Source organism: Trachemys scripta, chromosome 12, assembly GCF_013100865.1.
Source record: "Trachemys scripta elegans isolate TJP31775 chromosome 12, CAS_Tse_1.0, whole genome shotgun sequence".
Classification (NCBI taxonomy): Eukaryota; Metazoa; Chordata; order Testudines; family Emydidae; genus Trachemys; species Trachemys scripta.
This window is the reverse complement of record NC_048309.1, coordinates 43107650-43131814: the sequence shown is the minus strand read 5'-3', so window position 1 is coordinate 43131814 and position 24165 is coordinate 43107650. Positions and strand designations below refer to the sequence as shown.

Sequence of the window (24165 nt, the reverse complement as noted above, 5' to 3'; positions counted from 1 at the left end):
TCCAGCCACCTTATTTCTGTGTCGGCCCAGCCTAGGCATCTGGGATTCCCCTGCTTTAAACAATTTCTTTTCATATTTAAAAGTTACACTCAGGTTAGGGCTTTATATCTTTCCATGTGTGTTTTGTGTTTTCCTTCTTCTGTCGTGCAGTTCAATGATTCAGAAATTCCAAGATCATTGTGATCATCTTGTGTGACCTCCTGTATAAGACAGGCCAGAGAACATCCCCCAGATAATTCCTTTTGATCTATAGCAGATCTTTTACAAAATGCAATCTTCATTAAAAATTGTCAGTAATGCAGAATCCACCATTACCCTGTTAAAAATCCGTACCATGAAACAATTCTTTAGAAAGAAAAACAAACAAAATCCTTTATAGTCCCTCTGAATTTGAATTTGAAAACAATTGATCTTGACTATCTCAGTATAAGGTGTGTTTTCCAATCTTTTGATCATTCTCATGGCTCTTCTCTGACCCCGCTCTAATTTATCAACGTCTTTCTTGAACCATGGACACCAGAACTAGATGATAGGTCACCCTGAATAGGACACCAGTCCATTGGTCAGTCTTTGGGGGTCTCTTTGGCCAACCAAAAGGTGAAGGAGGAAGTTCATCCATATGTACGTGCATAAAATGATCTCTGTGTTACTCAGTCGCACAAGTTTAGGTAGAAATCTGCATGGGCCAGGAGCACAGCTGTGATAATACCACCCCACCGTTTAATGCCCTCATATTCTCCCCTTGGCTTTTCCAGCAACATCTTTGTCTACCTGGGAGTCCAAGACTTCATGAAGCCAGGACAGAACTGGCAACAGATCCAGGCCCATCGCTGGGTCCAGCACCCTGGCTTCAACGATGAGGATTTTCACAATGACATAATGCTGCTGAAGGTACTGCCCCCATCCCATCACCCCACCCCCAGTGACCTCACACTGCTAGTGTACTGCCTCCATCCCATCACCCTGCTGCCAGTAACCTCACACTGCTAGTGTACTGCCTCCATCCCATCACCCTGCCCCAGTGACCTCACACTGCTAGTGTACTGCCTCCATCCTATCACCCTGCCCCAGTGACCTCACACTGCTAGTGTACTACCTCCATCCCATCACCCTGCCCCCAGTGACCTCACACTGCTAGTGTACTGCCTCCATCCCATCACCCTGCCCCCAGTGACCTCACACTGATAGTGTACTGTCTCCATCCCATCACCCTGCCCCAGTGACCTCACACTGCTAGTGTACTGCCTCCATCCCATCACCCCGCCCCCAGTGACCTCACACTGCTAGTGTACTGCCTCCATCCCATCACCCTGCCCCAGTGACCTCACACTGCTAGTGTACTGTCTCCATCCCATCACCCTGCCGCCAGTGACCTCACACTCAATCCCTGGATACATATCCATGCTCTGGCTGGGTGGTGCTGCCCCACAGCAGCTCCGATCCCTGCGCTGATTCGGGTCCAGTCTCTCTCTCTCGCCCATGGCAGCTGTCACACAGCGCAGAGCTAATGGAGTGGGTGGTGCCCATCCCCCTGCCACAGACCAATCACCATGTCAGCCCAGGCTCCAAGTGCAGAATGGCCAGGTGGGGTCAGACAGGAGTGAACACCACCACCAACAGGCTGCAGGAGGCAGAGCAGGAGGTGCTGTTGCACGGCCTGTTCAAAGAGCAGTACCATCATTATGACCCCACCACCATGCTGTACGCTGGCAGCCCCCATGTTAAGAAATCACCGTTTCAGGTAAATATTCCCCCCACACACCCGCCCAGAGACAATAGAGGTGCAGCAAGCTGCTCCAGGGCAAGGAGCTGGTGGAAACCTATATGTCCGTATCCCCCTTTCTCCACTGCCCCAAAAGGGGAGTCCATGATGCATCATGGGAAATGCAGCCCAGGCAGGGAGCCAAGCCCCTAGGACGTCTCCAGGGATGAATCTTCAGTATAGTGTCCTTGTGCAAGGTGCTGGTGGAAACAGGCTTAAATTTAACATGGGCTCACGCACTTAGGGACAAGTAACAAGAATTGCTGTTCTGAGCCAGGGGCTCATCAGCTGGAAGCAACAGAGGGGGAGGGAATCCTGGTGTGTCGGTCAATCGCAGGATGACTATGGGCCACCATCAGGCCATGGGCAGGAGAAATATAAATACGATCCTGGGATATAGCAGCTGAGCTGTCTCCAGTAGAAAGAGGGAGGGTTTAATGCCAGTGGAGAAGGCTCTGGGCAGAGCTCAGCTAGAATCTGGTGGCCAATTCTGGGCAGCCCTGTCAGAGTGAGAGGGATCACGGATGGAGCAGGTGCCGAGAAGGGCTGATGGGATGATCAGGGGAATGGAGAGTCGGTCTGAAAAGAGGGGAATAAAATACCTGGGCTAGTGAAGCCTAAAAAACAGGCTGAGCGGGGTCTGATTGCTCTACAAATACATCTGGATGGGGGGAACACAAAGGAGCGAGATGACCATTGAACGTAAAGGACAAATCAGTGGTGGGGATCAATGGAGGCTGGAGGTGAGGAGAAGTTTCTGACCATCAGAGGGGGAAGGTTCTGGAACAACCTCCAGTGGGAACAGTTGGGGGCGGGGGAACAATCTAACCAGGATGCTAATGGAGCTTGACAAGTTTATGGATGGGATGATACAATGGGGCTGTCTGGGACAGCGGGGACTTGACTCCATGACACAGTCCTGTGTTCCCATAAGGGCATGCGGCACCTGAACTCCCATGATGCACCATGATTAGACATTTTTGGGCTTCAATTTTTTAGCAAAATGTTCCAGGAAAAATGCTGATGAAAAGAGCCACCCGCCTTCCCAACCCCGCCGCATCCCCACCACATGTTCTGACCCTCTCTAGTCTTCACCATCACCTGGGGGTCTACTGGTGAACTCAAATCTGAGGCTACTCAACAGACGGGACACTGGGTGAAATCCTAGTCCCATGGATGTGGATGGGAGCTTTGCCGTTGATGTCCATAGGGCCAGGTTGGCATTGGAGCCGAGGGAGAATCAGTGTTCCCATCTCACAGGAAATGGCAACATTTCAATCTTTGTTTTCCAAGAAAAGTTGGCAGAATGGAAATTCCAAAAGGAGAAATGTTGACTCAGAAATGTTGAAATGTTTTATTGCAACATTTTCAATTGAAATGCAATATGTTGAGATGTGAACAGATTGAAATGCTTCCTTCCACATGAACAAACTGGAGAGAGTCCAGAGGAGAGAAACAAGAAATAATAAACAATCAGAGGTTTAGAACAGCTGGCCTAGGCGGAAAGGCTGAAAGAATTGTGCATGTTTAGGCTGGAGAAGATGAGGCAGGAGGCGGGGATGTGATAACATATCTTCAAATATGTAAAGGGCTGCTATAAAGAGGACAGTGACCAAATGTTCTCCGTGTCCACTGAAAATAGGAGAAGAAGTAATGGACTTAATCTGCAGCAAGGGAGATTCATGTTGGATATCAGAAAAAAACTCTCTAACTCTGAGGGTCCTTAAGCTCTGGAGCAGGTTAACTGGGGAGGTTAAGAAATTCTCATCATTGGTGGTTTTTAAGACCAGGTTGGACAAACACCTGTCAGGGATGATCTAGATTTATTTGGTCTGGCTTCCAAGTGGAGGGTTAGAATAGATGGCATCTCGAGGTTCCTACCAGCCCAACATTTCTATGAATCTAGGATTTTGGTTGTTGAGCTCACCCAAAATGCTTCATTTCAAGCCAGTTCAGCATTAAGCTGCAGTTCTTTATTAGCACATTGCCTTCTGGGAGCTTAGTTCAGGCCTCTATTTTCCCTTACATAGCCCCTGCCTGGCCTACATCTCCCACAATGCACTGACTCATATGATTACCATGATGCCATGCATGCATCTGATGAAGTGGGCATTCACCCACGAAAGCTCATGCTCCAATACATCTGTTAGTCTTTAAGGTGCCACAGGACTCTCTGTTGCTTTATACAGATCCAGACTAACACAGCTACCCCTCTGATACTTGTTTGAACAATTCTCTCTACCTTTTCCAATACTGGCCTGCAGATTGGAGATTGTCTGTGTGAATGATCCAGGGCTGGGGGAAGATAATGGGTAGCGGGCAGCATGCAAGTATGCTGGGTTGAGCCATAAACAAATAAATGAGGCTGTCTAAGCCTGGATTCTCAGAGGTATTTGGGTGCCTAAGTCCCATTGAAACCAGCAGGAGCCTGAATACCTGTGAGGATCTGGGCCCCTAGCTCTTCCCATCAGGGGATCTCAAAGTGCTTTACAAAGGCAGCTGGGATCATTAGCCCCAGATGGGGAAATGGAGGCATGGAGAGGGGCCATGACTTCTCCAAGGTCACCCAGCAGCAAAGCTGGGAATAGAACCCAGCCATTCTGAGGTGCAGATGACCACTGGGCCACACTTCCCCCCAAATCATTAACACCTCAGTCAGGCAGTCCCAGGTGCCGCAGCCCCACAGCCCCTCCACCACACTGCTTGTTAATTTCACTTCCTGTCTCGTATCCTCTGCAATCAGTACAGACCTGATACAAACGTCTCCAGCCTTGAATTTCCGCTTGACTCGTGGTATCTGGGGCAGGTGTTGAGTCCCCAAGCGCAGGTCTCTGGTTACAGGGTGTGGGGCTGTAACCCCTACAGGGCTGGAATTATGCCCAGCCCCACCCTGACACCCAAATCCAGTAGCTGATGAGCAAATACAGACAGAATCGATCTGTGAGTCTTCACCCTCCCCTACATCTGGCTCTCTCTGTTTGGTAACAGGGGCAGTGCTGGCCAGCGCTCCCCAGTACCGGGAGATGCCATGTTGCTGACTCTTGTCTGGCTAAAGGCCAGATTTGTCTGACCCAGAGGCACAAGAGAGATTCCCAAAGCTGCCCTCAGATGCCTTGGGTCCCTCCACTCTGACCCGCTGCAAAAAGAGATCAACATTCCTTGACAGATTCATCCATTCCCATGCCCAGAATGGGCCACGGTGCTCATCTCTTCTGACTGCTGCGTATCCCCGGCCCTGAGATGTCCCTGAGTTTATCTCGACTTGGACTAGAGCAGAGCTGTTGCAGAATGTCCCAGCTTGAGTTACACGTCACCAGGGATGGAGAATCCAGCCTGGCCCTTGGCAGCAGCATCTCCGAGCCTGACGCTGGGCCAGCCACCAAAGAGATTTGAATGGGCAATTCCCAGGCAACGTCATTCAGATCCCCTGGGCTGGGTGCTCTGGCCCGCACAGTACGGGAGTGCAGAGGAGATGGTCTAATGGTCCCCTCTGGCTGTCACTTCTCTGGCTCTACAAACAGCTCAGCATCGACATAATAGAAACCTTTTCACCCTCACAGTGTTTCCGTCTCTGTATTCAGGGCAATTCCTGTTAAGCAGAGTCTGTCTCCAGCCATGTAACAAACACCATGGGGTTCTCCCACCACTTGGGAGGGGAGACCCCTAACCACTGACAGTTACACTGTGGGTTATTGCATTGCTATGGCCCATTGACCCCAGCTGGGATCTGGCCCCATTGACACCAACTAGGGATGTAAGCCACTAGGTTGGTGATGGGACAAGTTTAGGGACATGTGGCTTTTCCTGTCCAGGCACTGCTGTCGCTGATCTGTCCCCATGGTGGGGGACTGGCTGGCTGGCTCAGGAGGGTGGTGAATTGGACTTGGGGCCCCTTCCCTCTAGGGGCCACCAGCTCTCATCTGGCCTCAGGGATGAGAACTAGCTAGCTCAGTGGGTTGTATTTTCCCAGACTCAGCAAGGTGAGTGGGAGAGGCCCTGCTATCACCAATGCCTTGAAGTGCAGTGCTTTGTCTCTCTGACTTCAGCCCTTCCCCCGTCTCTCTTGTGATGGCGGGAGATGTGAGAAGGATCAAAGGGCCAGGTTCCCATTCACAGCTGAGATGAGTTCAGGTTAACCACAGCCCACACTACAATAGGGAGGGAGAGACTCTAGTGTCTCTAGTGTTAGCAGCGAACTCACGTCCCCCAGCTCAGCACCAGATGTTCATGGAGACAGAGGCTGCAGGACCCCAGCTGGGCACAATGGGGCATGGGCCAGCCCCAGCTGTGCAGGGCTCCAGGCACTGAGCATCCCCAGAAGATGCCCAGCTGTGCAGACTCAGCAGGACCTGACCCTCCCCCCAGCCCATGCAGGGAAGTCTCCAGAGAGCCAGTTGGCAGAGAGTTTGATGTGAGGTTTCCTGTCCCCCCCCAGCCGTGTCTATAAACCCCAGGGCTGTGTGCGAAGCACCTTCTCCTTCTGGAGCAGAGGATGCTGCTGCTAGTTCTTCTCCCCAGGGCCATTCTCCTGCCCCCCAAGGGTTTGAGCTGGTAAGGGGGGGGGCGGGCATAGGGAGCAGAGCCTGCACATGGCTCAGTGGAAGGGCCTGGGGCTGCTTCCCCAATACAGCAATCTTTGGGGGGCTGTGAAAGGAGGCATGTTCTCCTCACCATCTCCTCACCATTGTGGGGTGTCCCAGAGCTGAGGCATCTGCGGACCAGTGAGGTGGGGAGTAGGGGGGGGAGCTGTTTCCACAGATCCGTGGGTATCCTGTCTCCATTAGGGAAGCTTCCTACGAATGAACATCAGCCTCCGATCGTGGGTGTGTGATGTCCCCTGGAGTCCACATGCAGGGTAACAACCTCCTACGGCTGCTGGCTAACTGCCTCGGCCCTTTAGCTCAAGGGCTGTGTCCCATGGCTCTGGTCAACCACAGAGCTGGGAGGCCATTGCATCAGCACATTTGGGAGCCCACCCAATTTTCCAGCCCTGGGTGGAAACCAGCTCTTCCTGCACCAGTAGCCAGCACAAGAGACCTCGGGGCTGGCCTAACCTGTCTGTGCCCTAAGGGGCCATTCTGGTAGCTGGGCAGAGCTGGGAACCTCCAGGGCTTGACACTAATATGCTGCCTCCCATTTCTAGGCTACCAAGGGCCCCGCCAGAGCGATTGCACTTACAGCTGATTAATGGGGTGGGTGTTGCAAGGGCAGGGTGGGTCTGGAAAGATCAAAACACTCATGGCTGGTAGGTATGTGTGTCAGGGTTACAACAGTGCTCCAGAACTACTGACCTCAATGGGATTCTCTAGTGAACTCAGTGGGGTGGGAGGGGATTGTCAGTGATCTCCTCCTTAGCTGGGTCGAGGGGCCAATCCAGGAGGAGGGGGCAGGGAAATTGGGCTGGCTGGAGTGAGGGGCCGATCTGGGGCAGCAGAAGGCTGGGTTGAGGATGAGGGGAGGGATAGGATAGGAGTCCTTTGTTAAACACTCCAGCCTCATGTTGTCCCAAAGCAGGTGAGTTTTACCCCTCCCCATCTCTCTGCCACGGGAGATCATCCGGGGAAAGAAAGCCGGGCTTCACTCCAGACCTTACATGGTCTTCCTGAAGATAGGGACGGGCGGAGATGGAGAAAGACGCTGTGGAGAGATCTTGATTTTGGAGGATGTGGTGATGACAGCAGCTCATTGTAACTGCAACCTGGTGTAAGAAACATGCCATCCCCCATCCATGAGCCAGTCTGGCCCTATCCTGGGGCTGGATCAGAGCCAGCATCCCTAGAAGGGAAAGGAGCCATGTCCCATTCCCTGCCCCCTGAGTAGAGGTGAAAGTTGGCTGGTATAGGTCAGTACGGTGTACTGGTAAGAAGTGGTCACTGGTAATGGACCTTACACAGCCAATGTACAAGATTGCTATCCCTTTTGCCCCCCCCCCGGTCCCGGAGAGGGGGGGGGGGCAAAAGGGGCAGCAACTTTAAGGAACTTCACTTTAAGGACCCAACCAGCAAGACCACTGATGGGGCAGCTGCCCCAGGGTCTGGTGATTGCAAAGGCCCCGCGGCTACTGTGGCAGTGGCCAGAGCCCTGGGCCCTTTAAATCACTGTCAGAGCCCTGGCCAGCACCAGCCAGGCAGCGCAGAAAGTCTGGCTGGGAGAGGCTGACCCTCAGCCCCCCACTTCCACCTGCGGCACCACACCTTCCCTTAGGAAGGCCAAAAAATAATTTGAAGAACAGCTAGCCAAAGACTCAAAAAGTAATGGCAAGAAAATGTTTAAGTACTTCAGAACCTGGGAGCCTGCTAAACAACCAGTGGAGCCACATGCTAAACGCACACTCAAGGATGATAAGAAACTAAATGATGGAGAAACTAAATGAATTCTTTGAATCCGTCTTCACGGTTGAGGATCTGAGGGAAATTCCCAACCTGAGCCATTCTTTTTAGATGACAAATCTGAGGAACTGTCCCAGACTGAGGTGTCATTCAAAGAGGTTTTGGAACAAATTGATAAACGAAACAGTAATACGTCACCAGGACCAGATGGGCTTCACCCAAGAGCTCTGAAGAAACTCATATATGAAATTGCAAAGCTGCTAATTGTGTTATGTAACCTATCATTTAAATCGGCTTCTGCACCAAATGACTGGAGGAGAACTAATGTGCCACCAATTTTAAACAAAGGTTCCAGAGGTGATCCTGGCAAATACAGGCCAGCAAGCCTGACTTCAGTACTGGGCAAACTGGTGGAAACTCTAGTAAAGTACAGAATTGTCAGTGTGACTCTCACATTGATCATCACGGTTGGCCAAGAGAGCGAAGCTGAACAGATGGGTGGATACCATTACCCTGCCCCGCGCCAACGAGAGAGTAGAGCCCGGGGCCCTGTACAGAGTCACCAGCTGTGGCAGGTCTAGCCCAGAGAGTGAATCGACCCCGGCCAGGCTCCGGGAGGTGGATGTGGTGGTGATGCAGGATTCCACATGTCCAAGGAAACGTAATGGGCCGTAGCATCACTATAAGGCCTCCAGCATGATGTGTGAGGGGGACCCAGAGAAGGGCAAAGGCTCTGAGAAGGTAAATCTGCTCCTGGCTTTAAGCGTCCTTGATAAATCGTTATTATTAATGAAGCTGTTGGTGTTACAGATCAGGCCCCACTGTGGTAGGTGCTGTACAAGTGAGTGGGGAAATAACTGGTCTTCTCTGGGGAGAGGCTGAAACCAACTGCACAGGGTGGGGAGCTGCCACTGAGCTGTGCATCATCGGGAAATGACTCACTGAGCTGTTCTCCATCTGTGGCTTGTTTTACTTCTCAGGCGACTCCAGGGCTGAGTCTCTCCCAGCCATCACTTTGCTCAGGCAGAGTCCAACCCATGAACATCAATGCAGGGAGCCTAGGGGAGTTAGGAGCCAGGTTCAGGCTCCCTTGGACATCCCAACCCAGACCCTCAGGCTGCCTCTTCACTAGGGAAACAGCTGGCTTATATCCCCCGGGGTAACGAACACGAGCCAAATCCTAGGGCAGTTGTGGTGGTTTGTAGCTCTCCCCCCGTGTCAGCCAGTCGAGTGACCAGTTCTGGCGGATCCTCATCATTATCTGACTTGCTAATTCCTGTTAAAACTGCAACCTGCCTCACTGGGGCTTTCCCATGGGTTAGTTCCCCCCGGAGTGGCCACCTCCTGTACCAAACGCACCTGTTCCCAGTGCCAAGGCCAGCGGGAAGGGAGCTCAGCAAAAGCCATGCTGAACTGATTGCAGATCAGTCCCCTACGCTGATCGCCTCCTTCCCACTTCCCCTGCCGCTGCTTCCCGCAGCTCCCATTGGCCAGGAAAGGCAAACCGCAGGCACTGGGAGCTGCGAGTGGCCGTACATGTGGATGCTCAGGTAAACAATGCATCTCGCGGCCCGCCAGGGGCTTACCCTGAACATGCCACGGCCCAAGGTTTAGAATGTAGATTACCTTCATTACTCTTAGAAAAATGCTGTGAATTGATTGGTCGCAAAACAGATTGTGGGTAGGGGAAGCAGTTCGTAGATGTTAGAATAAAACCCCTGTGTGTCTCTGGGAGTTTTTGGACTGTCCTATGGCATTCTAGGGCAGGGATCAGATTCTCTCTATTAAACCCTATAGGATGGTGCCAAAAAAAAGAAAAACTATAGAAAGGCTGGTATTTTGGAGCCGGCACCCCCTAGAGGGGAAAGCCCTGATGTCCCATTCCCCCGTCCCCAAGCCAGCCAGTCTCCACTCCCTGGGGTCCGATCACAGCTGGTACCATCTACAGGGGGCAGGTTCCATATCTGACCTTTTCAATTCCTACTGATCCTGATCCGGACCATGATTCTGCCCTGTGCATGAACCTTCGCTCAGTTCACGCTGGTTCCGAGACACTCCTGAGAAAGCTGTTGTGAAACTCTTCTTTCCACCTGGCACATGCCACTTGTGGTGCAGTAAAAGGCCTGATGCAGCAGCCTGTGTGTGTGTGTCTGGATTCCTGTCTGTGTCTGACTGTAACTGCTCTGCCTGGCGTTCGCCCCACATCTGCCCCTCATGGCCCCTGAATGTGGACAGAGCATTTGTTGCTACCCTGTTCCCTGTCTGCTAGAGATACTGACCCAGCAGGAATTCCCCTGTTGTGGCAACAGTGCCCCCTACTGTCCCAATGTGTGTATAGCTTAGCCATTGTTTAACTTGATATCTTTTTTTACATCTACACAGCTTTGTTGTAGCCGTGCAGGTCCCAGGATATTTCAGAGACAAGGTGGGTGAGGTGATATCCTATTGCATCAATTTCTCTTAGAGAGAGACAAGCTTTGGAGCTTACACAGAGCTCTTCTTCTGGTCCGGAAAAAGTCCTCTGTGTGTCACAGCTCAATGCAAGGTGGAAACAGATTGTTCAGCACATGAAGTTAACACATATTTCAATAGAGCATTCAAGATGAAGTATCCTGTTAACATCTCTCCAGTAATAGGGGGAGAAAGAGTGTGGAAAAGGTGCGGGGAAAGGGTTACAGATTGTTGTAATAAGCAATGAATCCAGTGTCTCTATACACCTCTTCTTCTTCTTCTTCTTCTTTCTTTTTTTTACTGTCTAGTTAAGTTATGAAGTTAAGCTCCCAGGCTTATCTTTTGCAGGTGTTGTGCAGGTTTCCTTTGAGGATGAGGACCAAGAGGTTAGCTATGGAGTGATCATTTTGTGAAAAGTGTTCGCCCCTGGCTGGGTGATAAGGTCTTTTTGTCCTTCATCATTTTTCTGTTTGAGTTCATTCGAGGGTGGTTGTCTCATTTCACCCACCTATTTGTTATTGGGGCATTTAGTGCACTGGATGAGGGAAGCCACATGGTGTGATGAGTATGTGTAGGACCCATGGGCCTTGAAATGTAAATTGTGGGAGGGGGTGTTGATCAGCATAGCAGTGGAGATATATCTGCAAGTTTTGTATGTTGTCCTGGCAGGATCTGATGCTACTTTGAGTTGGTGGGTCCTGGTCTGTGCGGAGCTTGCTTTTGATGTTGAGCTTGGATAGAAATATGCGCTCACTACTTAGGCTAAAAAAAGTGTTCCACCTTGTACTTAGCTGTCACACCCCGAGAATCTTTCCCAGACCTGAAGAAGAGCTCTGTGTAGGCTCGAAAGCTTGTCTCTCTCACCAACACAAGTTGGTCCAATAAAGGATATCACCTCACAGACCTTATCTCCTTTTGATCAGATTACAACTTTGGTTGATAAAGGTAATGGTGTTGATGTTATACACTTATAATTCTTGAAGGCATTTCACTTGGTACCGCAGATGTTGATTAAAAAACTAGAATGATATAAACTAACCTCGTTATCTCCACACTGATATATACCTGCCTCTGGAGATTTCCATTACTTGCATCTGAAGAAGTGAGGTTCTTACCCACGAAAGCTTATGCTCCCAGTACTTCTGTTAGTCTCAAAGGTGCCACAGGACCCTCTGTTGCTTTTTACAGATTCAGACTAACACGGCTACCCCTCTGATACTAGAATGATATAAGATTACCATGGCACACATGACGTGGATTAAAACCTGGCTAAATGGTAGGTCTCAAAATGTATCTGTAAATGGGCAATCAACATCAAATGGGTGTGTTTCTTGTGAGCTCAGGGATCTGTTCTTGTCATATGCAATTTACCATTTTTATCAATACTCTGGAAGAAAACATAAAATCATCACTGATAATGTTTGCAGATGACTCAAAACTTGGGGGAGTGATAAATAATGCAGAGGACAGGACAGAGTGATCTGGATTGTTTGATAACTGGGTGCAAGCAAACAATACACATTTTACCATACCTAAATGTCAATGTATACATCTAGGAACAAAGACTGGGACACTGTAGCCTGGGAAGCAGGGACTCTATGAAAGATTTGGGGGTCAAGGTGGATAGTGAGCTCCCAGTGCACAACTGTGGCCAAAAGGGCTAGTTTGATCCTAGGGATGCATAAACAGGAGAATCATGAGTAGGAGAAGAGAGATTATTTTGGCCTGGATTTGGTCTTGGTGCAACCGCTGCTGGAATCCCATGTCTAGATCTGGGACCCACAATTAAAGAAGTATTTTGATAAATTGGGGAGGGGTCAGAGAAGAGCCGTGAAAATGATCAAAGAATTAGAAAAACTGCCTTACAATGATAGACTCAAAGAGCTCCATCTGTTTTGCTTAACTACATGGGGAACAAATATTTACTAACGGGCTCTTCAGCCTAGCCGAGGAAGGGCTAACCTGGTCAAAAGGCAGGAAGCTGAAGCTACACAAATTCAGACTGGAAATCATAGGCACCGACTCCGTGGGTGCTCTGGGGCTGTAGCACCCACACAGAAAAATTAACCCACCAGCAGCCATGCTCCCCCCCACCTCGCCACCTTCTCCCTCCCTGAGCATGCCACATCCCCACTCCTCCCCCTCCCTCCCAGCACTTCCTGCCCCCCCCCCACCTAACAGCTGTTTGGCAGCACTTAGGATTTTCCAGGAGGGAGCAGGAGGAGTGAGGACATGGCGCACATAGAGAGGTGGAGAAGAGGCAGAGCAGGGGTGGAAAGGGGGTGGGAAGGGGTGGGGCTCAGGTGGGAAAAGGCGGGGTGGGTCGGGGACTTTGGGGAAGGAGTGGAATGGGGATGGGGTGAGGGTGGGGCAGGCGCAGGCCAGGGGCGGGTGGGTCGAACACCCACCAGGCAGAGGGGAAGTCGGCGCCTCTGCTGGAAATAAGGTATAAATTTTTAACAGTGGGGGTCATTCACCACTGGAACAACTAGCCAAGGGGCAAAGTGCATTCTTCATCACTGACAATTTTTATATCAAGACCGGATGATTTTTTTCTAAATAATCTGCTCCAGGAATTATTTTGTGGAAATTCTCTGGTTTGTGTTATACATGAGGTCAGACTAGATGATCACTGGTGGTACCTTCTTGCCTTAGAATCAATGAATTTAGATGGATGGACGGATGGATGGATAGAAGTTTATGGGGATGGATGAATGTACAGATGACTGGGATGCAAGGATGGATGAATGAACAGATGGATGCAGGGATGAATGGATGGATAGGAGGGGATCAGTGCATGGATGGATTTGCATGGGCATTGGAGGACGTACAGGTGGCTCGGATGGATGCATGGATGGGTGGATGGAGGGATAGTCTTTTCCACCGTAAGAATTACACTTGCAACATTGATGCACCCTCCTTATTAAGCCCAACCTAACCTGAAATAATTACCCAGAATTAAATCAACCTCAACAAACAAATTTTACTAAACAAATAAGATCTGAACAATCAAAATTCAGAAGAAAGAAAGAAAGAAATGTAGGACTGGATGGGACCTCGATACGTCATCTGGTCCAGTCCCCTGCAATGAGGCAGGTCTAAGTATTAAATAGACTTTCCCTGACAGGTGTTTGTGGAACCTGCTCTTAAAAATCTTCGAAGAAGGCAATTCCACAACCTCCCTGGGCAATTTGTTCTAATGCTTAACCACCCTGACAGTCAGGAATTTTTTCCTAATGTCCAACCTAAAACTCCCTTGCTGCAATTTAAGCCCATTGCTTCCTGTCCTGTCCTCAGTAGTTAAGGAAAACAATTTATCACCCTCTTATGCATAACAATCTTTTAGGCATTTGAAGACTGTTATCATGTCCCCTTCAGCCTTCTCTTCTCCAAACTAAACAAACCCAATTTTTTCAATCTTTCCTCAGAGGTCATGTGTCCTAGTCCTTTAACCATTTTTGTTGCTCTCCTCTGGACTTTCTCCAGTTTCTCCATATCATTCCTGAAGTGGCGTGCCCTCAGATGGACACAGTATTCCAGTTGAGGCCTAATCAGTGCTGAGTACAGCCAAAGAATGACTTCTCGTATCTTGCTTACAACACTCCTGCTAATACATCCCAAAATGACGTTCGCTTGTTTTGCAACAGGATTACACTGTTGACTCTTATTTAGTTTTTGATACACTATGACCCCAGATACTTTTCTGCAGAACTCCTTCTCAGGCAGTCATTTCCCATTTCATATGTGTGCAACTGATTGTTCCTTCCTAAATACAGAGATTTGCATTTGTCCTTATTGAATTGTGTCCTGTTTATTTCATACCATCTCTCCAGTTTGTCAAGATCAGTTTGAATTCTAATCCTGTCCTCTAAAGTGCTCGCAACCACTCCTAGCTTGGTATCATCCGCATACTATATAAGTGTCCTCTCTATGCTATTATCTAATCATTTATGAAGTTATTGATTAGAACCTGACCCAGGACAGATCCCTGCAGGACTCGTCTCATTATGCCCTTCCTGCTTGGCTGTGAACCACTGATAATGACTTTCTGGGAATGGTTTTCCAAGCAATTGAGTACCCACCTTATAATAGGTTCATCTAGGTTACATTTCCCTAGCTTGTTAATGAGACGGTCTTGCGAGACAGTATCAAAAGCCTTACTAAAGTCAAAATAAATCACATCTGCTGCTTCCTCCCCATCCACTAGGCTTGTTACCCTGTCAAAGGATGCTAGGTTGGTTAGACATGATTTTTTCTTGACAAATCCATGTTAACTATTAGTTATCACCTTTTCTTTTACGTGCTTACAATCTGAGTGTTGGATTATTTGCTCCATTCTCTTTCCAGGTACCAAAATATAGATGACTGGTCTATAATTCCCTGGGTTGCCCTTGTTCGCCTTTTTATAGAGGGGCACTGTCTTTGCCCTTTTCCCATCCTCTGGGATTCCTCCCGTTGTCCATGAGTTCTCTAAGATAACCACTAATGGCTCAGAGATACAGATAGAGACATAGATAGAGGGGGCGGGGGAGAGAGAGAGACAGACTCTGGACTTGCACTTCTGCTGAGATCCCTATCGGCCTTTGGGAGCTGAGCATAATTTAAGACCTGGCCCCACAGTTTCTCCTGGATGCAGAGGTTGCTGAAGGATTTTAATCCTGCCTTCAGCATCCCCGGGTGCCTCACACCCAAAGCCAAGAGAACCAAGATCTTTTCTAAAGCAGCTTCTCTCCCATCCCAGCTAGTGCGGAATTCTCCAGCAAAATGTTATTTTGACCTGACAAGCCCCATGACCTCCCTGTGCGAGGCAGCAGCACAAGGGGTAGTGCCCTCCTTGGCCGTGTAAACAGGGCCGTGATGCTCAGGAGCTGGGAGGGGTGTTTCCTTGGGGATCCTGGGATTGTGTACCAGTTATGGGGAGTGCATTTTAAAAGGGATGGTGACAAACTGAAGATGGGGCAGGACGGGGCCAGGCAGGGCCGGCTCTAGGTTTTTTGCCGCCCCAAGAAAAAAAAAAAGGCCGGAGTGCCGCCGCCGAAGCAAAAAAAACAAAAACAAAGAAAAAGGGCTGGAGTGCCGCCCCAAGCGCTTGAATGCCGCCCCTTGAAAAGTGCCCCCCCAAGCACATGCTTGGAGCGCTGGTGCCTAGAGCTGGCCCTGGGGCCAGGCCAATGGTTCGGGGGCTGGAGAAAGCACCTGGCAGTGAGAGACTGAAAGAGCTCAGCTCACTTTGTTTGGCTTCTCCACAAGTTCCTGGGGAGGTGCCTGTGCTCGGGGCACAAGGACCTCCACAGGGAGATGAAGCTGAGTACCAGGAATCTCTTCAGTTGAGCAGGGAAAGGCAGAGCAAGCGCCTATAAGGATTGGTGAAGCCCAACCAAATCAAACAGGAAAGGAAACCCCAGTGTGCGACAGGGAGGGGGATTAACCAGGGAATTAGCTCCCTGGGGCGTCAGACCCAGCCCAGCTGCCTTGCTGGAAGAGGCATTCGCCGGACACCAGTGACCGGGCTCAGTCCGGGGGAGCTGGGCGAGGTTCTCCAGCCAGGGTCACTCAGGAGGGCAGAATGGACCCTTCTGACCTGAACATCTAGGGATCCAAGCATCCAGGGGCAGAACAGACCAGTGGGGAGTTTGCCATCTGCAGCTGGGAGGCGTCAGTGCTGGCCACGGCCCCAGCCAGGGGCAGGGAGGGCATGAGAGCAGGAAGGAAACTCCCCCAATGCAGATGGGGATGTGGCTGAAAATTTCCTTTCAGGGAATCTCCACCCCTGACACATCACTTCAGGGGAATTTTTTTGTAGCCGGGTACGTGACCCTGCACTTCCCAGCTCACCTCTACCCAGGGGCCCCTCCCCGCCACCCGCTCTATATAAACCCCGGGGCTGAGACCGACCCACCAGTCCCAGCCCCTGGATTTGAACCAAGGATGCTGCTGCTGCTGCTCTCCACGTCCTTGCTCCCGTTCACCGCGGCCTTTCTCCTGCCCCCGAGTCTTCACACTGGTGAGTGGAGCTGAGAAACTGGACGCTGTCCCAGCCCCAGGGGGCTCACGATCAGAGTGGGGCTGAGCGAGTCACTGAGTTTTTGGTTTAGGGTCCGAAACTCTGGGCAAAATTGGGGTTCCTCCCAAAATAATTTTTTTCTTCCCGAACGAAAACCCTGAAAAGGTATTATTTCAAAGCAAATATTTTTCATTTTTTTTCCATTTCCTTTGGGGTGCTTCCTTTGACCCGAAACAAATTTTTTTTTTTTTTGGCTTTTGGTTTCATTTGGGGGCCTGTTCAGGTGTTTTTCACCCTTATTTTCTTTAATTGGCTGAGTTTTGAACCAAAATGCAATTGTGAAACAAAACATTGATCCAGAACCAATTTTGTTTTCTTTTTTATTTGCTCTCAGGTGCTTCCTTCAATCCCCCCAAAAATTCTGGGGGTGTTTTTTCATTTGATTTCAGCTCACTTTAAAGGGTTTTTTCCCCACTGTTTTAATCATTTATTTTTTTAAAAAATCACGCCATTTCTAAACAAAACAACATTTCAAAACAAAAAAGTGAGTTGCCTAGAATGAAAATTGCCTACCTTTTCCAGAAAAGAAATCCTTTTTTTACAGCCAAAATAATCTTCAGAATTTGGTTCTTTTGATGCCCCAAAGTTGCATTTTTTGGCAAATTAACCAATTGCTTAAAAACTTTTACCTGGCTCTAGTGGTGAGATGTGGGAGATCAGGGCCCAAGGGCAGCACAGCCCACACCAGGGGCAGGGGGATATAATTAACCATCAGGCTCAGGCGGGTATCAGGAGATGGGACATGGGGCCCGGTGGTGAGAGGAATCCCTGGCCTTGTTCAGAGACTGATGATAGCCAGGGGGTGGCCTCACAGACAGACAAATTGATGGGCATGTAGGGGATAAGGAATGGATGGATGGATGGATGGATGGATGGATGGATGGATGGACAGGTCCATGTGGGAATAGGTAGATGTACAGCAGGTACATGTATGGGTAGGGACCAGGCTGGTTGGGATGAGGGGATAATCCAGAGGGAGGCTGCGCTGGGGGGACCAAGGGGCTGCCCCAGGCAAGCTAGGGGATAGGCTGAGAGATTAGGGTCTGGGTTGCACTGGGGTCTTGGTCTCACTCTCCAGACTCCCTTTTGAACCCCTCCCTGTCTCTCTCCAGACTGGGTCCTCGGGGGCGAGGAAGCCCTGCTCAGCTCCAGACCCTACATGGCCTATGTGCAAATTGGGTCAAAAGAAAGCTGTGGAGGATTCCTGATCCAGGAGGACGTGGTGGTGACGGCAGCTCATTGTAACTGCAACCTAGGGTAAGACACACGCCTTCCACCAGCCCTGAGCCAGCCAATCTCCGCCCGGAGTCTGGATTGGGGCTGGTGCCCCTGGAAAGGCTGAGGGCGAAAAGTTCCCTGAGCCAGCCAGTCCCCCACCCTGGGGCTGGATCGGAGCTGGAAATATATTGGCCCAAAGACTAGAAGTGTTTACGGGATGTGAAAATTACAAATTTCCCTGCGTGTCTATTAGATTTTAAAGCCTAAACCACGCAAACTAGATACAATCTTTGCCATGAATTCTCACCACTTTTTCTCATGTCCTGCTAACCTTGGAGGAGGGAAGGGGCTGTCCAAAGGTGCTGAGCCAAACATCTGGGCACCGTTCTGGACTTCAATATCTTTTGTGATGCACTCAGCAACCTCTCATATCCCACATACTGACCTCTGTCTCCAGGGTCATTTCCAGGGTCAGATCTGGGCTTTCTGCTACTTTTGTCCATAACCAGTAGATGGCGATGGTGCATAAAAATTTCTTTGATCCTTTTCTTATTTGTATGTTTCATTGATTCCAGCGATCTTATTTCTGTGTTGGCCAGCCTAGGCATCTGGATTCCCCCCCTTTTCTTTTACTATTTCAAAGTTACAACCAGGTTAGGGCCTTACACGTTTCCAGGTGTGTTTTCCTTCTTCTGCAATGTAGTTCAAAGATTCATAGAATGCAAGATCATTGTGATCATCTCGCATGACTTCCTGTATAACACAGACGACAGAACATCTCCCAAATAATTTTGATCTACAGCAAATCTTTAAAAAAAATCCAGTCTTGATTAAAAGTGGCCAATGATGAAGAATCCACCATGACCTTTGGTAAATTGTTCCATTCGTAAGTTACAGTCCCTTTTAAAAAATCATACCATGAAACAATCACTGAAAAGAAAAACAAACAGAATCCTTTATAGTGCCTCTGAACTTGAAATCAAATGACCTCGAGTTTCTTAGTATAGGACAGGTTTTCCAATTGTTTGATCACTCTCATGGCTGTTCTATGACCTTTCCCCAATTTATCAATGTCTTTCTTGAATCATGGACACCAGAACTGGACAATGGGTCACCCTGAATAGCAGAGTAGTGCTTAGGTCAGTCTTTGGGGATCTCTTTGGCCAACCAGAGGGAAGAAGGAGGAAGTCCATCCTTATGTAGGTGCATAAGATGGTCCCTGTGTTACTCAGTCGCACAACTTTAGGTAGAAATCTGCACAGGGCAGGAGCAGGGCTGGTGTCCCTTCCCGAGGGCCCGTGATGGACCCATCCTACCATACAATGGGCACTAAATCCCCCATATTCTCCCCTTGGCTTTTCCAGCAACATCTTTGTCTACCTGGGAGTCCAAGACTTCAAGGAGCCGGGACAGAACTGGCAACGGATCCGGGCCCGTCGCTGGGTCCAGCACCCTGACTTCAACAATGAGAACTTTCACAATGACATCATGCTGCTGAAGGTACTGCCCCCATCCCATCACCCCACCCCCAGTGACCTCACACTGCTGCAGACACCTTCCTATCCCATCATTCTGCTCCCAGTGACCTCACAGTGCTGCAGGTACCACCCCCATCCCATCATCCCACCCCCAGTGACCTCACACTGCTGCAGGCACTGCCCTTATTTTACCACCTGGCCCCCCAATGACCTCACACTTGCTCCCTGGACACACATCCATCCTCCACCCAGGTGGTGTTGCCCCACAGCAGTTCCGATACTGTGCTGATCCTTGTCCATTCTCTCTCTCTCTCATCCATGGCAGCTGTGGCACAGCGCAGAGCTGACCGAGTGGGTGGTGCCCATCCCCCTGCCGGAGGCCAATCACCATGTCAGCCCAGGCACCGAGTGCAGTGTGGCCGGTTGGGGTCAGACTGGAATGAACACCAACACCGACAGTTTGCAGGAGGTGGAGCAGGAGGTGGTTTCGGACAGCCTGTGCAAAGATCAGTATCGGCATTACGATCCCACCACAATGCTGTGTGCCGGCAGCCCCGATGTCAAGAAATCACCATTCCATGTAAATATCCCCCCGCCCGCTCGGAGCCACTAAGGGTACAGCAAGCTGCTTGAGGGAAAGTAACTGATGGAAACCAATATGGCCATGCCCCTTCCGTGCTCCAGTGCCCCAAGAAGGGAGCCAATGGTGCAACATGGGAGATGCAGCCCAGTCAGGGAGATCAGCACTTAGGATGTCTCCAGAGAGGTATCTCCACTGTTAGTGCCCTTGTGCAAGGCGCTGGTGGAAACAGGATGAAATTTAACATGGGCTCATGTCTATAAGGACAAGTAACAAGAAAATTGCTGCTCTGGGTTGGGGGCTCATGAGCTTGAAACAACTGAGGGGGATGGGGAGGGTGTGTTAGTTGATTGCAGGATGACTATGGGCAGCCAGTGGGTGATGGCGAGGAGAAAGGTTAATACGATCCTGGGATGGTGCAGACGAGGTATCTCAATAGAGAGAGAGGTTTTAATGTCAGAGGAGAAGGCTCTGGGCAGACCTCAGCTAGAATCTGGTGCACAATTCTGGGCAACCCTGTCCCAGAAAGAGGGATTCCAGCAGGAGCAGGTGCTGAGAAGGGCCGGTGGGATGATCAGGGGAATGGAGAGCTGGTCTGACGAGAGGGGAGCAAAATACCTGGGCTAGCTTAGCCTAAAACACAGGCTGAGTGGGGTCTGATTGCTCTACAAATACATTGGGATGGGGGAACACAAAGGAGCGAGATGACCATTGAAGCTAAAGGACAAATCAGGGGTCGGGATCAATGGAGACTGGAGATGAGAAGAAAGTTTCTAACCATCAGAAGGGGAAGGTTCTGGAACAACCTCCAACAGGAGCATTTCGGGGGGAACAGCCTAACCAGAATGCCAATGGAACTTGATACGTTTATGGATGAGATGGGACAATGGGGCTGTCTGGGATAGTGAGGACTTGACTCCATGACTCAGTAGGGCCTGTCCAGTCCTGTGTTCCCATAAGGGCATGAGGCACCTGAAATACAACTCCCATGATGCACCATAACTAGAAATTGTTGGGCTTCGATTTTTTAGTAAAATGTTCCAGGAACAATGTAGATGAAAACGGGGAACACCCACGCCCCTGCATCACCACATGTTCTGACCCTTTCTACTCTTCACTATCAATGGAGGATCTACTGGTGAACTCAACCCTGAGGCTACCCAACAGACAGGATCCTGGGTGAAATCCTGGCCCAATAGATGTGGATGGGAGCTTTGCTGTTGACGTCTATGGGGCCAGGAAGGAATTGGAGTTGAGGGAGAGTCGGTGTTCCCATATCACGGGAATTGGCAACATTTCAATCTTTGTTTTTGAAGAAAAGTTGAGATGTCAACATTTTTGGCAGAATGGAAATTCCAAAAACAGGGTTGACTCAGAAATTTTGAAATGTTTCATTGCAACATTTTTAATCAAAATGGAACATGCTGAAATGTGAACAGATTGAAACTTTTCCTTCTGTGTGAACAAACTGGAGAGAGTCCAGAGGAGATAAACAAGAACAAATAAATGATCAGAGGTTTAGAACAGCTGACCTAGGAGGAAAGGCTGAAAGAATTGAGCATATTTAGGCTAGAGAAGAAGAGGCTGGAGAGGGGACATGATAACCATTTTCAAATATATTAAGGGCTGCTATCAAGAGGACAGTTAGCAAATGTTCCCCATGTCCACTGAAGGTGGGATAAGAACTAATGGGCTTAATCTGCAGCAAGGGAGATTCATGTTGGATATAAGGAAAAACTTTCTAACTCTGAGGGTCCTTAAGCTCTCGAACAGGTTAACTGGGGAGGTTGAGGTTTTTAAGACCAGGTTGGACAAACACCCGTCAGGGATGGTCTAGGTTTATTTGGTCCGGCCTCCATGCAGAGGATTGTACTAGACGACGTCTCAAGGTTCCTTTCAGCCTGACATTTCTATTAATCTAGAATTTTGGTTGTTGAGCTCACTCAAAATGCTTCATTTCAAGCCAGTTCAACATTAAGCTGCAGTTCCTTATCAGTGCATTGCCTTCTGGAAGCTTAATTCAGGCCTCTATTTTCCCTTAAGTAGCTTTTGCCTGGACCACATCTCCCACAATGTACTGAGTCATGTGATTCCATGCTGCCCCAAACAGCTCAGTCAGAAGCAAATCCGAATTTCATTATGGGAGATGAAGTATAAAAGGGTGTCATAAGGAGGAGGGAGAGAACTTGTTCACCTTAGCCTCTAAGGATAGAACCAGAAACAATGGGTTTAAACTGCAGCAAGGGAGGTATAGATTGGACATTAGGAAAAAGTTCCTAACTGTCAGGGTGGTTAAACACTGGAACAAATTGCCTAGGGAGGTGGTGGAATCTCCGTCTCTGGAGATATTTAAGAGTAGGTTAGATAAATGTCTATTAGAGATGGTCTAGGCAGTATTTGGTCCTGCCATGCGGGCAGGGGACTGGACTCGATGACCTCTCGAGGTCCCTTCCAGTCCTATAATCTATGAATCTATGAATAAAAAAGTCCTCCATGTAACGAAGCCCTTAGGAGAGAATGAAGACCTGAACTACTATACCCATAAGCCATTGCATGGATAGGAAAAAGCAGTTTAACATTTTGTTGAACTGATTCCTAACTATGGAATATTCTGATTTGGGTGGAACTGGCTTGAAAAGAAATATTTAATTTCAATTTTCCTGATGCAAAAATGGAAAATTCTCAGGGAAAAAAAAAAATTATGGAAAATTTCAGTGTTGTGGAAACTGCCTTTTCCACAGGTATATCATTCTGCCCAACTCTAGGTTTCTCTCTCTGCCCACCCATTTCTAGGCCAGTTCTGTTTTTTGACCAGGCCTGGGCCTTCAACTGCAGAGAACACCTGTCCCACATGCAATCTGAGATCTCCAGAGGACAGGCCGGGCTGGGTAATGTCAGTCACTGATGTTATGCTTCTTATTGTCAGGGCGATTCCGGCGGGCCCCTGGTGTGCAATGGGATTGTCCAGGGCATCGTCTCCAATGGAGATCCGGATGGGCGACCCCCCACTATATACACGAGAATCTCCAAATTCATTCCCTGGATCAACGAAACTCTGCAGAAACTGAGTTAAAGGTGACGCTCCCTTTTAAAGGGTGAATTTAGCCATACTGGGTTCTGTGCCTGTGTGTAACTCCTGAGGTGGTTTATATTAGAGGGATTTTTTTTTCACTGTTAAAGAAATGCTACGAATGGCTCAGTCCTGAAATCCTTTTCTGGCTACAAATGCCTCTTCGATGTTTGAAATTTTGTTCTATTTTATTGTCACTCCAAGCGGCTAGTCAATGTTTGGGGCTCTGCGGGTGCTCTGGTTCAAAGCGAAAATTCACAATAGGGCCTGGTATTTACTTGATGAAATCTGGTTTATTTACAAGTCCTGTTTCCCTGAACACAGTCAGAATCAAACAGCAGCAGACAGCTTCTCTGTTCACTGTCCCAAGCCTGCCTCTCCAGAAAAGACTCTGTGCCCAAAAAGCTACTTCTCTTACCTGTTTCTCAGGGCCATATTCCTTTGCTTCCAGGTTATGTCTGCCTGGCTTTTTACTCTCTGTCTGTCGCTCTTCTGTCCCCAGGTCTCTCTGTATTATATCTGTCCAAGTCACATGCTTCATTACCTCAGAACAATATTCGGTGACAACCTTTCCTCCTGATTCATTAGAATCCCCACGTGTGCACAGAGTTTTACCATCAGCCTAGGGGATTCTGCAGTAAGGGTACAATTTTCATTGTTGAATTGTATACGCCCTCTACAAATGCTGATCATTTTTATATCTATTGCAGCCTTCAAGGGTTTTCTACCATCAAAATTCCTAGCTGCAGTATGTCATTGGTGTCTTAAAAACCTTCTTTCATCAAACCAGAGAGCAGGAACGGTGCTTTGCAGTTCTGATGGCCAACCTATCACCAGGAAGCATGGCTAGCCGAATTAAACAGCACATGACAATAGGACACTGACATGGTTGTGTGAAAAAATTGAAATTTTGAATGTTTTGTTTTGTGCATTTTGAGCTGGACCCAACTTTTATTTATTTTCAGTATTTTATTTTCTTTTCTTTTTCCCTCTCCCATCCCACAAATATTTAATTATTTATTATTATTGTGATACTGAATGAAGGTTGGAAAAACCCAAAGGAAGGGAACCTGGAAAGCATTGCTGAGATACATTGGGACAAAAGAAAGAATTGTGTATTTCCAACTATTTGGAAGATATTGAAAATGGACATTTGTTTGAATGACCAATGGCAATTAAGGGGAAAAAATCTATTTAAAAAAAAATAAAAAAA

At 48.9% G+C, this 24165-nt stretch overlaps 1 protein-coding gene and 1 pseudogene across 2 annotated transcripts; both read left to right on the top strand.

Annotated features, from left to right (window-relative positions):
* Positions 1-2732, top strand: part of LOC117885534 — a 13886-nt pseudogene extending 11154 nt beyond the window's left edge.
* Positions 2733-16421: 13689 nt separating this feature from the next.
* On the top strand, positions 16422-24165 carry LOC117886163 (duodenase-1-like). 2 transcript variants are annotated; one of them, XM_034787812.1, is made up of 6 exons: positions 16427-16546; positions 17719-17863; positions 19189-19324; positions 19628-19882; positions 22809-22957; positions 23663-24159. In XM_034787812.1, exons 1-5 carry the CDS (start codon positions 16471-16473, stop codon positions 22953-22955), a joined length of 759 nt encoding a protein of 252 aa, XP_034643703.1. In that variant the 5' UTR covers positions 16427-16470; the 3' UTR covers positions 22956-22957; positions 23663-24159. The 2 variants fall into 2 exon arrangements, with proteins under 2 accessions (XP_034643704.1, XP_034643703.1); XM_034787813.1 differs by having other exon boundaries at positions 16422-16546; positions 22809-24165.